Raw genomic sequence first — 14247 nt, forward strand, 5'->3', positions numbered from 1 at the left:
GCAGTTTTTTGGACATGTCATATTTTGACATTTTTGCCTTACTATAGCCTTGCATTTTTGGTGGATTTTTCACAATGTTATTTTATGGTGTTTTGGGCCATTTTTGCAATTTCCGTTGCTATGGCGTGTCTCGGAACACTATTAAATACAGTTCAATATGGTGTTTAGCAGTTTTTTGGACATGTCATATTTTGACATTTTTGCCTTACTATAGCCTTGCATTTTTGGTGGATTTTTCAACATGCTATTTTATGGTGATTTTGGCAATTTTCGCAATTTCCTTTGCTATGGCGTGTCTCGGCATGCTATTTTACGCGGTTTAATGTGGCTTTTAGCAGTTTTTTGCACATGTCATATTTTGACATTTTTGCCTTACTATAGCCTTGCATTTTTGGTGGATTTTTCAACATGCTATTTTATGGTGTTTTTGGTCGTTTTTGCAATTTCCTTTGCTATGGCGTGTCTCGGAACGTTATTAAATACAGTTTAATGTGGTTTTTAGCAGTTTTTTGGACATGTCATATTTTGACATTTTTGCCTTACTATAGCCTTGCATTTTTGGTGGATTTTTCAACATGCTATTTTATGGTGTTTTTGGCCGTTTTTGCAATTTCCTTTGCTATGGCGTGTCTCGGAACGCTATTAAATACAGTTTAATGTGGTTTTCATCAGTTTTTTGGACATGTCATATTTTCACATTTTTGCTTTACTATAGCCTTGCATTTTTGGTGGATTTTTCAACATGGTGTTTTATGGTGTTTTTGGCCATTTTTGCAATTTCCGTTGCTATGGCGTGTCTTGGCATGCTATTTTACGCAGTTTAATGTGGTTTTCAGCAGTTTTTTGGACATGTCATATTTTCACATTTTTGCTTTACTATAGCCTTGCACTTTTGGTGGATTTTTCACAATGTTATTTTATGGTGTTTTTGGTAGTTTTGGCAATTTCCTTTGCTATAGCGTGTCTCGGCATGCAATTTTATGAGCTTTAATGTGGTTTTTAGCAGTGTTTTGGACATGTCATATTTTGACATTTTTGCCTTACTATAGCCTTGCATTTTTAGTGGATTTTTCAACATGGTATTTTATGGTGTTTTTGGCCATTTTTGCAATTTCCTATGCTATGGCGTGTCTCGGAACGCTATTAAATACAGTTTAATGTGGTTTTTAGCAGTTTTTTGGACATGTCATATTTTGACATTTTTGCCTTACTATAGCCTTGCATTTTTGGTGGATTTTTCAACATGCTATTTTATGGTGTTTTTGGCCGTTTTTGCAATTTCCTTTCCTATGGCATGTCTCGGCATGCTATTTTGCGTGATTTAATGTGGTGTTTAGCAGCTTTTTTGACATGTCATATTTTGACATTTTTGCCTTACTATAGCCTTGCATTTTTGGTGGATTTTTCAACATGGTATTTTATGGTGTTTATGGCCGTTTTTGCAGTTTCCTTTGCTATAGCGTGTCTCAGCATGCTATTTTACGCGGTTTAAGGTGGTTTTCATCACTTTTTTGGACATGTCATATTTTGACATTTTTGCCTTACTATAGCCTTGCATTTTTGGTGGATTTTTCAACATGCTATTTTATGGTGTTTTTGGCCTTTTTTGCAATTTCCTTTGCTATGGCGTGTCTCGGAACACTATTAAATACATTTTAATAGATAGATAGATAGATAGATAGATAGATAGATAGATAGATATACTTTATAGATCTCAAAACTGAGAAATTGGGATGTAGCAGCGCCATGCAGTAAGAACAGAGAATAAAGAGCACACATTATTAATAGAATATAAAGTAATGCGCTTAAAAAAAAACATAAAAAAACTAAGAGACTGTACATATATACATATATACATGTGTAGAGTGCGGAACAGTATCTGAATAAATAAAAATAAAAATAATGTCAGCAGTGTAGAGTGACATGGAGCTAAGACCGCAGTTTAAAGCGTAGACAGAGGTGAGTTATTGTACAGGTGGATGGCTTGTGGCAGGAAAGATTTCCTGTATCTGTCCTTTCGACAGCGAAGCTGAATCAGTCTGTTGGAGAAGGTGCTCCGCTGTCGGTCCAGTGCGCAGTGGAGGGGGTGCTCAGCATTGTTCATGATGGCGAACAGTTTTTTAAGTGTCCTCCTCTCCACCACAGTCTCCATGGTCTCCAGCTTAAAACCCATCACAGAGCCAGCTTTCTTAATGATTTTATTAAGTCTGTTGGTGTCACTGGCTCTGATGCTGCTACCCCAACAAACAGCAGCGAAGAAGACGGCTCTGGAGACAACAGACTGGTAGAAGATCTCTCTTGCTGCACATGTTGAAGGATCGTAGCTTCCTCAGGAAGTAGAGTCTGCTCATCCCTTTCTTATACACAGCGTCAGTGTTAGATTTCCAGTCCAGTCTGTTATTGATCACTATGTGGTTTTCATCAGTTTTTTGGACATGTTATATTTTGACATTTTTGCCTTACTATAGCCTTGCATTTTTGGTGGATTTTTCACAATGCTATTTTATGGGTTTTTTGGCCATTTTTGCAATTTCCTTTACTATGGCGTGTCTCGGCATGCTATTAGATACAGTTTAATGTGGTTTTCATCAGTTTTTTGGACATGTCATATTTTGACATTTTTGCCTTACTATAGCCTTGCATTTTTTTGTGGATTTTTCAACATGCTATTTTATGGTGTTTTTGGCCGTTTTTGCAATTTCCTTTGCTATGGCGAGTCTCAGCATGCTATTTTACACGCTTTAATGTGGTTTTTAGCAGTTTTTTGCACATGTCATATTTTGACATTTTTGCCTTACTATAGCCTTGCATTTTTGGTGGATTTTTCAACATGGTGTTTTATGGTGTTTTTGCCGTTTTTGCAATTTCCTTTGCCACGGCGAGTCTCAGCATGCTATTTTACACGGTTTAATGTGGTTTTTAGCAGTTTTTTGGACATGTCATATTTTGACATTTTTGCCTTACTATAGCCTTGCATTTTTGGTGGATTTTTCAACATGCTATTTTATGGTGTTTTTGGCCGTTTTTGCAATTTCCTTTGCTATGGCGTGTCTCGGCATGCTATTTTACACGGTTTAATGTGGCGTTTCGCAATTTTTTTGACATGTCATATTTTGACATTTTTGCCTTACTATAGCCTTGCATTTTTGGTGGATTTTTCACAACGCTATTTTATGGTGTTTTTGGCAATTTTCGCAATTTCCTTTGCTATGACGTGTCTCGGCATGCTATTTTACGCGGTTTAATGTGGCTTTTAGCAGTTTTTTGCACATGTCATATTTTGACATTTTTGCCTTACTATAGCCTTGCATTTTTTTGGTGGATTTTTCACAATGCTATTTTATGGTGTTTTTGGCCGTTTTTGCAATTTCCTTAGCTACGGAGTATCTCAGCATGCTATTTTTTTCCGCGGTTTAATGTGGTTTTCAGCAGTTTACTGGACATGTCATATTTTGACATTTTTGCCTTACTATAGCCTTGCATTTTTGGTGGATTTTTCAACATGCTATTTTATGGTGTTTTTGGCCGTTTTTGCAATTTCCTTTGCTATGGTGCATCTCGGAACGCTATTAAATACAGTTTAATGTGGTTTTCATCAGTTTTTTGGACATATCATATTTTGACATTTTTGCCTTACTATAGCCTTGCATTTTTTTGTGGATTTTTCAACATGCTATTTTATGGTGTTTTTGGCCATTTTTGCAATTTCCGTTGCTATGGCGTGTCTTGGCATGCTATTTTATGCAGTTTAATGTGGTTTTCAGCAGTTTTTTGGACATGTCATATTTTGACATTTTTGCCTTACTATAGCCTTGCATTTTTGGTGGATCTTTCAACATGGTATGTTAGGGTGTTTATGGCCGTTTTTGCAATTTCCTTTGCTATAGTGCGTCTCGGAACGCTATGAAATACAGTTTAATGTGGTTTTCATCAGTTTTTTGGACATATCATATTTTGACATTTTTGCCTTACTATAGCCTTGCATTTTTTGTGGATTTGTCAACATGCAATGTTTTGGTGTTTTTGTCCATTTTTGCAATTTCCTTTACTTTGGCGTGTCTCGGCATGCTATTTTAAGCGGTTTAATGTGGTTTTCAGCAGTTTTTTGGACATGTCATATTTTGACATTTTTGCCTTACTATAGCCTTGCATTTTTGGTGGATCTTTCAACATGGTATTTTATGGTGTTTTTGGCCGTTTTTGCAATTTCCTTTGCTATAGTGCGTCTCGGAACGCAATGAAATACAGTTTAATGTGGTTTTCATCAGTTTTTTGGACATATCATATTTTGACATTTTTGCCTTACTATAGCCTTGCATTTTTGGTGGATTTTTCAACATGCTATTTTATGGTGTTTTTGGCCATTTTTGCAATTTCCTTCACTTTGGCGTGTCTCGGCATGCTATTTTAAGCGGTTTAATGTGGTTTTTAGCAGTTTTTTGGACATGTCATATTTTGACATTTTTGCCTTACTATAGCCTTGCATTTTTGGTGGATTTTTCAACATGCTATTTTATGGTTTTTTTGGCCATTTTTGCAATTTCCTTTACTATGGCGTGTCTCAGAACGCTATTAGATACAGTTTAATGTGGTTTTCAGCAGTTTTTTGGACATGTCATATTTTGACATTTTTGCCTTACTATAGCCTTGCATTTTTGGTGGATTTTTCAACATGCTATTTTATGGTGTTTTTGGCGTTTTTGCAATTTCCTTTGCTATGGCGTGTCTATGGACGCTATTAAATACAGTTTAATGTGGTTTTTAGCAATTTTTTGGACATGTCATATTTTGACATTTTTGCCTTACTATAGCCTTGCATTTTTGGTGGATTTTTCACAATGCTATTTTATGGTGTTTTTGGCCGTTTTTGTAATTTTTCCTTTGCTATGGCGTGTCTTGGAACGCTATTAAATACAGTTTAATGTGGTTTTTAGCAGTTTTTTGGACATGTCATATTTTGACATTTTTGCCTTACTATAGCCTTGCATTTTTGGTTGATTTTTCAACATGGTATTTTAGGGTGTTTATGGCCGTTTTTGCAATTTCCTTTGCTATGGTGTGTCTCGGAACGCTATTAAATACAGTTTAATGTGGTTTTCAGCAGTTTCTTTGACATGTCATATTTTGACATTTTTGCCTTGCATTTTTTGTGGATTTTTCAACATGCCATTTTATGGTGTTTTTGGCAATTTTCGCAATTTCCTTTGCTACGACGTGTCTCGGCATGCTATTTTACGCGGTTTAATGTGGCTTTTAGCAGTTTTTTGCACATGTCATATTTTGACATTTTTGCCTTACTATAGCCTTGCATTTTTTTGGTGGATTTTTCAACATGCTATTTTATGGTGTTTTTGGCCGTTTTTGCAATTTCCTTTGCTATGGCGTGTCTCAGCATGCTATTTTTCGCGGTTTAAGGTGGTTTTCATCAGTTTTTTGGACATGTCATATTTTGACATTTTTGCCTTACTATAGCCTTGCATTTTTGGTGGATTTTTCACAATGCTATTTTATGGTGTTTTTGGCCGTTTTTGCAATTTCCTTTACTATGGTGTGTCTCGGAACGCTACTAAATACAGTTTAATGTGGTTTTTAGCAATTTTTTGGACATGTCATATTTTGACATTTTTGCCTTACTATAGCCATGGTGTTTTATGGTGTTTTTGGCCATTTTTGCAATTTCCGTTGCTATGGCGTGTCTTGGCATGCTATTTTATGCAGTTTAATGTGGTTTTCAGCAGTTTTTTGGACATGTCATATTTTGACATTTTTGCCTTACATTTTTGGTGGATCTTTCACAACGCTATTTTATGGTGTTTTTGGCAATTTTCGCAATTTCCTTTGCTATGACGTGTCTCGGCATGCTATTTTACGCGGTTTAATGTGGCTTTTAGCAGTTTTTTGCACATGTCATATTTTGACATTTTTGCCTTACTATAGCCTTGCATTTTTTTGGTGGATTTTTCACAATGCTATTTTATGGTGTTTTTGGCCGTTTTTGCAATTTCCTTTGCTACGGAGTGTCTCAGCATGCTATTTTTTTCCGCGGTTTAATGTGGTTTTCAGCAGTTTACTGGACATGTCATATTTTGACATTTTTGCCTTACTATAGCCTTGCATTTTTGGTGGATTTTTCAACATGCTATTTTATGGTGTTTTTGGCTGTTTTTGCAATTTCCTTTGCTATGGCGTGTCTCGGAACGCTATTAAATACAGTTTAATGTGGTTTTCAGCAGTTTTTTGGACATGTCATATTTTGACATTTTTGCCTTACTATAGCCTTGCATTTTTGGTGGATTTTTCAACATGCTATTTTATGGTGTTTTTGGCCGTTTTTGCAATTCCCTTTGCTATGGCGTGTCTCGGCATGCTATTTTACACGGTTTAATGTGGCGTTTTGCAGTTTTTTGGACATGTCATATTTTGACATTTTTGCCTTACTATTGCCTTGCATTTTTGGTGGATTTTTCAACATGGTGTTTTAGGGTGTTTATGGCCGTTTTTGCAATTTCCTTTGCTATGGTGCATCTCGGAACGCTATTAAATACAGTTTAATGTGGTTTTCATCAGTTTTTTGGACATATCATATTTTGACATTTTTGCCTTACTATAGCCTTGCATTTTTGGTGGATTTTTCAACATGCTATTTTATGGTGTTTTTGGCAATTTTCGCAATTTCCTTTGCTACGACGTGTCTCGGCATGCTATTTTACGCGGTTTAATGTGGCTTTTAGCAGTTTTTTGCACATGTCATATTTTGACATTTTTGCCTTACTATAGCCTTGCATTTTTTTGGTGGATTTTTCAACATGCTATTTTATGGTGTTTTTGGCCGTTTTTGCAATTTCCTTTGCTATGGCGTGTCTATGGACGCTATTAAATACAGTTTAATGTGGTTTTTAGCAATTTTTTGGACATGTCATATTTTGACATTTTTGCCTTACTATAGCCTTGCATTTTTGGTGGATTTTTCAGCATGCTATTTTATGGTGTTTTTGGCCGTTTTTGAAATTTCCTTTGCCATGGCGTGTCTCTGGACGCTATTAAATACAGTTTAATGTGGTTTTTAGCAATTTTTTGGACATGTCATATTTTGACATTTTTGCCTTACTATAGCCTTGCATTTTTGGTTGATTTTTCAACATGGTATTTTAGGGTGTTTATGGCCGTTTTTGCAATTTCCTTTGCTATGGTGTGTCTCGGAACGCTGTTAAATACAGTTTAATGTGGTTTTCAGCAGTTTCTTTGACATGTCATATTTTGACATTTTTGCCTTACTATAGCCTTGCATTTTTGGTGGATCTTTCACAACGCTATTTTATGGTGTTTTTGGCAATTTTCGCAATTTCCTTTGCTACGACGTGTCTCGGCATGCTATTTTACGCGGTTTAATGTGGCTTTTAGCAGTTTTTTGCACATGTCATATTTTGACATTTTTGCCTTACTATAGCCTTGCATTTTTTTGGTGGATTTTTCAACATGCTATTTTATGGTGTTTTTGGCATTTTTGCAATTTCCTTTGCTATGGCGTGTCTATGGACGCTATTAAATACAGTTTAATGTGGTTTTTAGCAATTTTTTGGACATGTCATATTTTGACATTTTTGCCTTACTATAGCCTTGCATTTTTGGTGGATTTTTCAGCATGCTATTTTATGGTGTTTTTGGCCGTTTTTGAAATTTCCTTTGCCATGGCGTGTCTCTGGACGCTATTAAATACAGTTTAATGTGGTTTTTAGCAATTTTTTGGACATGTCATATTTTGACATTTTTGCCTTACTATAGCCTTGCATTTTTGGTTGATTTTTCAACATGGTATTTTAGGGTGTTTATGGCCGTTTTTGCAATTTCCTTTGCTATGGTGTGTCTCGGAACGCTATTAAATACAGTTTAATGTGGTTTTCAGCAGTTTCTTTGACATGTCATATTTTGACATTTTTGCCTTACTATAGCCTTGCATTTTTTGTGGATTTTTCAACATGCCATTTTATGGTGTTTTTGGCAATTTTCGCAATTTCCTTTGCTACGACGTGTCTCGGCATGCTATTTTACGCGGTTTAATGTGGCTTTTAGCAGTTTTTTGCACATGTCATATTTTGACATTTTTGCCTTACTATAGCCTTGCATTTTTTTGGTGGATTTTTCAACATGCTATTTTATGGTGTTTTTGGCCGTTTTTGCAATTCCCTTTGCTATGGCGTGTCTCAGCATGCTATTTTACACGGTTAAATGTGGCGTTTTGCAGTTTTTTGGACATGTCATATTTTGACATTTTTGCCTTACTATAGCCTTGCATTTTTGGTGGATTTTTCAGCATGCTATTTTATGGTGTTTTTGGCAGTTTTTGCAATTTCCTTTGCTATAGCGTGTCTCGGAACGCTATTAAATACAGTTAAATGTGGTTTTTAGCAATTTTTTGGACATGTCATATTTTGACATTTTTGCCTTACTATAGCCTTGCATTTTTGGTGGATTTTTCACAATGCTATTTTATGGTGTTTTTGGCCGTTTTTGCAATTTCCTTTGCTATGACGTGTCTCGGAACGTTATTTAATACAGTTTAATGTGGTTTTTAGCAGTTTTTTGGACAAGTCATATTTTGACATTTATGCCTTACTATAGCCTTGCATTTTTGGTGGATTTTTCAACATGCTATTTTATGGTGTTTTTGGCCATTTTTGCAATTTCCTTTGCTATGGCGTGTCTCGGCATGCTATTTTATGCGGTTTAATGTGGTTTTTAGCAGTTTTTTGGACATGTCATATTTTGACATTTTTGCCTTACTATAGCCTTGCATTTTTGGTGGATTTTTCACAATGCTATTTTATGGTGTTTTTGGCCGTTTTTTCAATTTCCTTTGCTATGGCGTGTCTCGGCATGCTATTTTACGCGGTTTAATGTGGTTTTTAGCAGTTTTTTGGACATGTCATATTTTGACATTTTTGCCTTACTATAGCCTTGCATTTTTGGTGGATTTTTCACAATGCTATTTTATGGTGTTTTTGGCCGTTTTTACAATTTCCTTTGCTATGGCGTGTCTCGGAACACTATTAAATACAGTTTAATGTGGTTTTTAGCAGTTTTTTGGACATGTCATATTTTGACATTTTTGCCTTACTATAGCCTTGCATTTTTGGTGGATTTTTCACAATGCTATTTTATGGTGTTTTTGGCCGTTTTTGTAATTTTTCCTTTGCTATGACGTGTCTCGGAACGTTATTTAATACAGTTTAATGTGGTTTTTAGCAGTTTTTTGGACAAGTCATATTTTGACATTTATGCCTTACTATAGCCTTGCATTTTTGGTGGATCTTTCAACATGGTATTTTATGGTGTTTTTGGCCGTTTTTGCAATTTCCTTTGCTATGGCGTGTCTCGGAACGCTATTAAATACAGTTTAATGTGGTTTTCATCAGTTTGTTGGACATGTCATATTTTGACATTTTTGCCTTACTATAGCCTTGCATTTTTGTTGGATTTTTCACAATGCTATTTTATGGTGTTTTTGGCCGTTTTTGCAGTTTCCTTTGCTATAGCGTGTCTCAGCATGCTATTTTTCGCGGTTTAAGGTGGTTTTCATCACTTTTTTGGACATGTCATATTTTGACATTTTTGCCTTACTATAGCCTTGAATTTTTGTTGGATTTTTCACAATGCTATTTTATGGTGTTTTTGGCCGTTTTTACAATTTCCTTTGCTATGGCGTGTCTCGGAACGTCATAACATATGGTTTAATTTGGCTTTTAGTAGTTTTTTAGACATTTTTACATTTTACATGTTTCCAGTGGTTTTTGGGATACAATAGTATGTTAATTTTGGCCTTTTCGATATTTTAAATCATGACATTTTTGGCCGTTTTTTTTTGCATTCTATACTATGACGAGTTTCTGCATGCTATACTTTGTGGTTTTTAGTTGTTTTTAAGATCTTTTGATATACTATACTATGATGTTTTCAGTCGCTTTCATGACACGAGATATTATCAAGTTTATGGTTGTTTTTTTTAACATGCTATACCATATTTCTCGACATACTGTATGTGATCATATTGAGATACAAGGTCATTATTTTTGAGATACTAAGTTCTTATTATTGAGATACTACATCATTACGTTTCTAATTTTAGTGACTTACAGGACTGTTATTTCTTTTTTCACCGCCATCTCTCTATTGCTAGTTTCAAGCCTTCTTCAATACCAAATGATATTTACTTAGTAAATTAAGGCCCCTGTAAGAGTAAAAAAGATGATAAAGCAGGGTATGCGTTAGGGTATGGATACACTGCGATTGACAAGTCGCTATTCCAGCAATGTCCCCGGGCTTTCAGTCAGCTTCACCCACTCATCCAAATATGGCCAATCTGGCTCCGACAAACCAAGATGGCAATGTCCAAAATACTTAACTAAAGGGCTTTAAACTGGGAGTCCAGCAACCAACAAAGGAATTAACAGTCATGCATTCATTCATTCACCATCCTGGACCAGCTAACATTGGTGTCTATGTATACAATTATATGTCAATAATGGAAAAGAACAAAAATATTTACTTTTTTTAAAAAAAATTTATCACTTTTTTAGGTTCAGTTTCTCTTTATTTTTGTTACTTATTTCAGGTAAATCTCTTATTATTTTTCTTTAATTTTTTTAAAACCAATTTCTCACCAATTACTGGGCCATGTCTTGCTTAATCTTTCATTGCCTTTGCACTGTTATCTCATAGAAATCAAGCCAATTTCTCCAGGATTCAAAGGTACACAGCTGAAAATGTTGACAAAAACGAAAAAATAGGGAATATGGTCAATGTTAAAACACAAGACGTAGAGACGAGTCATATCCACTGTATGAAAATATCTTCAGTATGCTAACATTAACCGCCCCGAGCTTCTGGTCATACCAGAAATAAATTGACTTGAATTTAATATTATTGTTTTTAAAATCACCATCACATTACTGTCACAAGAGTAAGACTGTGACTTCTAGTTCCAAAGTCTAGCTTTAAATCAGTAGGAAAAAAAAAACATTTATTTAGTGTAGGGTTGCAAATTATAAGCACTTTTCTTAATCAATTTTTGGTAAAAAGGAATAGTGCACCGAAAAACAATGTGAACTGTAAATAGTACTCACTGCCCGAAGCTCTCTACGGTTTCAGGAAACTTTTCTTTCTAGTGGGGTTAAGGGGAACAGAGAGCCTGAAAAACGAAACCGTATCAGTGCAAAAAGACTTCAACAGGATCTGAATGAAAGACAGAAACAGAGATTTAAATATTCCTCAAAAAAGCAAGTTTCTTGTTTCCATTTGTGGGCTCATAGAAATACTAACACGTATATTATCACTAAACAAATCAAGATAATCTGAAAAATGCTTTCTTTAGCAAAAGTTTAAAGACAGAAAGACACTTGGATGCACAGGAATTTGCAGTTTTTTACATTTTTTAACCTTCATGACCATCCTTCGTTCAGCCTCCATTTAAGTCAGTTTGCTTTTTTTTTTTTTTTAGGTGTTTTACTTTAATTAACACCATTCAATTAAAACACTTTTTCTGAGACCACAAAGAGCCTCAGAGGATGAATATGATGTACAATACGTTTTTTTGTGGTTGGACTCAGGCTTGTATCAGTGGAAGGGCTCTAAGGTTATGCACACTGGCTCAGAGGGACACTTTATTGAATTGTGCCATTATTGTGTCACTACGCCTGTGCTTTTCCTTTAATGATCAGATAACAAGCTGTTGCTAGGAGATTTTTACAGTTTTGGTTACAGTAAAAAGCACAGGTTTTAGATTTTTGGTAGACTATTCCTTTAAGTATTTGGTACTCCCATGTGAGCTGCCTCTGATGAAACCTGTTGGTCTCTTCTGCCATCTAGTGGCTAAAAACATCCTGATTGTTGCATCAGTATCACAAACACAAATCCCCAAAAAATCAGAATAGATTTTTTTTAATTATTTTTACAAATAACTTATCTGTTACAAAGACAGTTTTCCCAGCTAAAATCAAAAAAACACTTTAGATATCCAAATTACTTTTTTTTTCTCCATTTAATAAAACATGAATAAACTGCCTCTTCACACCAAGGTGCAGATAAAGCTGAAAACTGGTTTCTTTGGATTGGAAAAAAAAAAGGAAAAAAGTATGGCGTAAGTGCTTAAGAGACAATAATTCATCTTCTACTTTTAAATGGGATTAAACAATACTAAAAAAAAAAAAGTTTTTTAAAAATGGCACTCGGATGTGAGAGAATAGATTATCAATACAAATTGGATAGTTCTAAAGGCACTGATGCAAGGCAACGTTTCACAAGTGTGGAAAAAAACAAAACAAAAAAAAAAAACAAAGTAACTACTCCACAGTTAAGGTAAGTTAATGACGATAAGTAAACTTTAGAAACACCCTCATGGATAAAAGCTTAGGAGGATGAAATGAGCCAAATAAAAATAAGAGTATACAAAGTGGACAGTCATGTTGTCTGCTTCAAAGATGTCAACGATTGTTGTAAATAAGGCAACAGGTATATCAGGCACGGTACCTCACAAAAACCCAATTCAGGTGCACAGCAACATGGAGACTTTGACCCCAATCAGCTGTTCCAGGACACTTTAACATCGTCTGCAGTAACGTCCTGATTGTACTTGAAAATGAGAGTCTCTCTGCACTGAGGTGTAGCTGTCCCCAAACATTAAACCTACATTCCAGTTGTCAGATAAGATGGCAGTTTGTACTTTTTTTTTTTTTTTTTTTTGTTGCTTTTTGACCCCTTTCCCTCCCCCGACAATCCCGACATATTTGGCGTCCTGAACAAAAAAAAAAAAAAGAAAAAGAAAAAAAAAACAGACTCCTCCATCGCCTTCCTCTTTGCTGCATCTGCAGATCGTACACAGGAAACTCAGCAATTACACAAGCGATGAACGGACCGGGGCAGACGTAGCTTCATGATGACTGCGAGGGGTTGTTACCGCTCTGCTCCTCTCCTTCTGCAAGGCTTCAACTCTCGCAGAAATCAAGTAAAAAAAGCTTAAAAAGGGAGCATGGTGCTTATTCGTTTGAAAGAGGGAAACAAAACAAGACACAAAAAAAGTTAATAAAGTCTATAAAGCTATACTTACAGGAAATACAAGTGATTCATAGTGTGAGGAAGAAGGCTTTCAAGGCACATTCTAAAATTATGTACAGTAAAAAGCTCAAGGGGAGTTTCTGCCTCCGTGTACTGTACACAAAGCATGCAACTTTCTTTTTTTTTCATTAACTCATGACTGAAGAGACAGAAAAAGGGATACTTGAAGGGGGAGGACGAGAGGCACGTTTTGAGCGGCGGCGACACTGCTGCCGGTTCCCCCTTTTGACATCCTCTAGAAACAGCAAACAAACTTTAAAGTCCACGATTAGTCTGTTAGTTTTCCCTTCAGGTGGAGAGCAGTGGCTGAACACAGTTCCCAAATCCCACGGTCAAGCCACCGCAGAGGAAGAAAAAAAAAATGTAATCAGCAAAAAAGGCACATCGGCACCTGTGTTGTGTGTGTAGGTGTGTGTATGTGTGCCGTCACACTGCAGGGCCTCACTCATAATACTGTAAGTGGGAGCAGCGAGGTATCCCCCCCGAGGTGTCACCCGTCGAGCAAAAAAAAAAGGGGGAGGTGACCCCCATCCGAGTCTCGAAGGTGAGGTATCATCCGACTCTGCCAGCCTTTACGAAAAAACACAAGCTGTAAACACTATCCAGTCAAGCCTTCAGTGGACAGCATTCAACTAACCTTAGAGAGGAGAAGAGGAAAAAAAATCAAGGAAAACAGGATGCACGATGCACGATGACTACGCCCCGTCCCAGTTTTCATAAAAACTAGGGAAAAAAAGAAACAAGAAAGGCCCTTTTCTATTCTGCTCTGGAGACAGGCGGGCAGAGGAGGGGGCGGCGCGGCGCAGCCTCGTTGGCTCAGAAGTGCCGCGGGAACTCGCACTGTTCACAGCGGTTGAGGGCGGGATGGTTGAGGAAGGTGCAGGCGGTGCAGCCCCACTGCGTCCCCTCGTCCTCCTCCTGGTCTGCGATGGGCTTCACAATCTTACTGCCCGGGTCTGTGAGGAGGAGGAGAAGAAGGGGGTCAGGACACAGAAGAAGAAGTTTAACTCAACAAGTGTATCCATCAAGTCTTGAAACATGCAAATTATTTGTATTTGTGGCTGTGGTGAAGTAAACAGCTGATGCTGAACCAGGTGTCAAAGGGCTGATAAACAATTTTCTTGTGCTGTGTTCAGTTGC

At 36.4% G+C, this 14247-nt stretch overlaps 1 protein-coding gene across 4 annotated transcripts in view; it reads right to left on the bottom strand.

Annotated features, from left to right (window-relative positions):
• Positions 1-10555: 10555 nt before the first annotated feature.
• tab2 (TGF-beta activated kinase 1 (MAP3K7) binding protein 2) overlaps positions 10556-14247 on the bottom strand; it is a 54567-nt gene continuing 50875 nt past the window's right edge. For all 4 annotated transcript variants that reach the window (XM_042503193.2, XM_042503192.2, XM_042503195.2 and 1 more), the window contains one exon: positions 10556-14063. In XM_042503193.2, the coding sequence (XP_042359127.1) occupies positions 13924-14063 (140 nt within the window). In that variant the 3' untranslated portion in view covers positions 10556-13923. The remainder of the gene's footprint in view (positions 14064-14247) is intronic.

Source organism: Plectropomus leopardus, chromosome 16, assembly GCF_026936395.1.
Source record: "Plectropomus leopardus strain MGB_pleo_1.0 chromosome 16, ASM2693639v1, whole genome shotgun sequence".
In the NCBI taxonomy this organism is placed as follows: Eukaryota; Metazoa; Chordata; class Actinopteri; order Perciformes; family Serranidae; genus Plectropomus; species Plectropomus leopardus.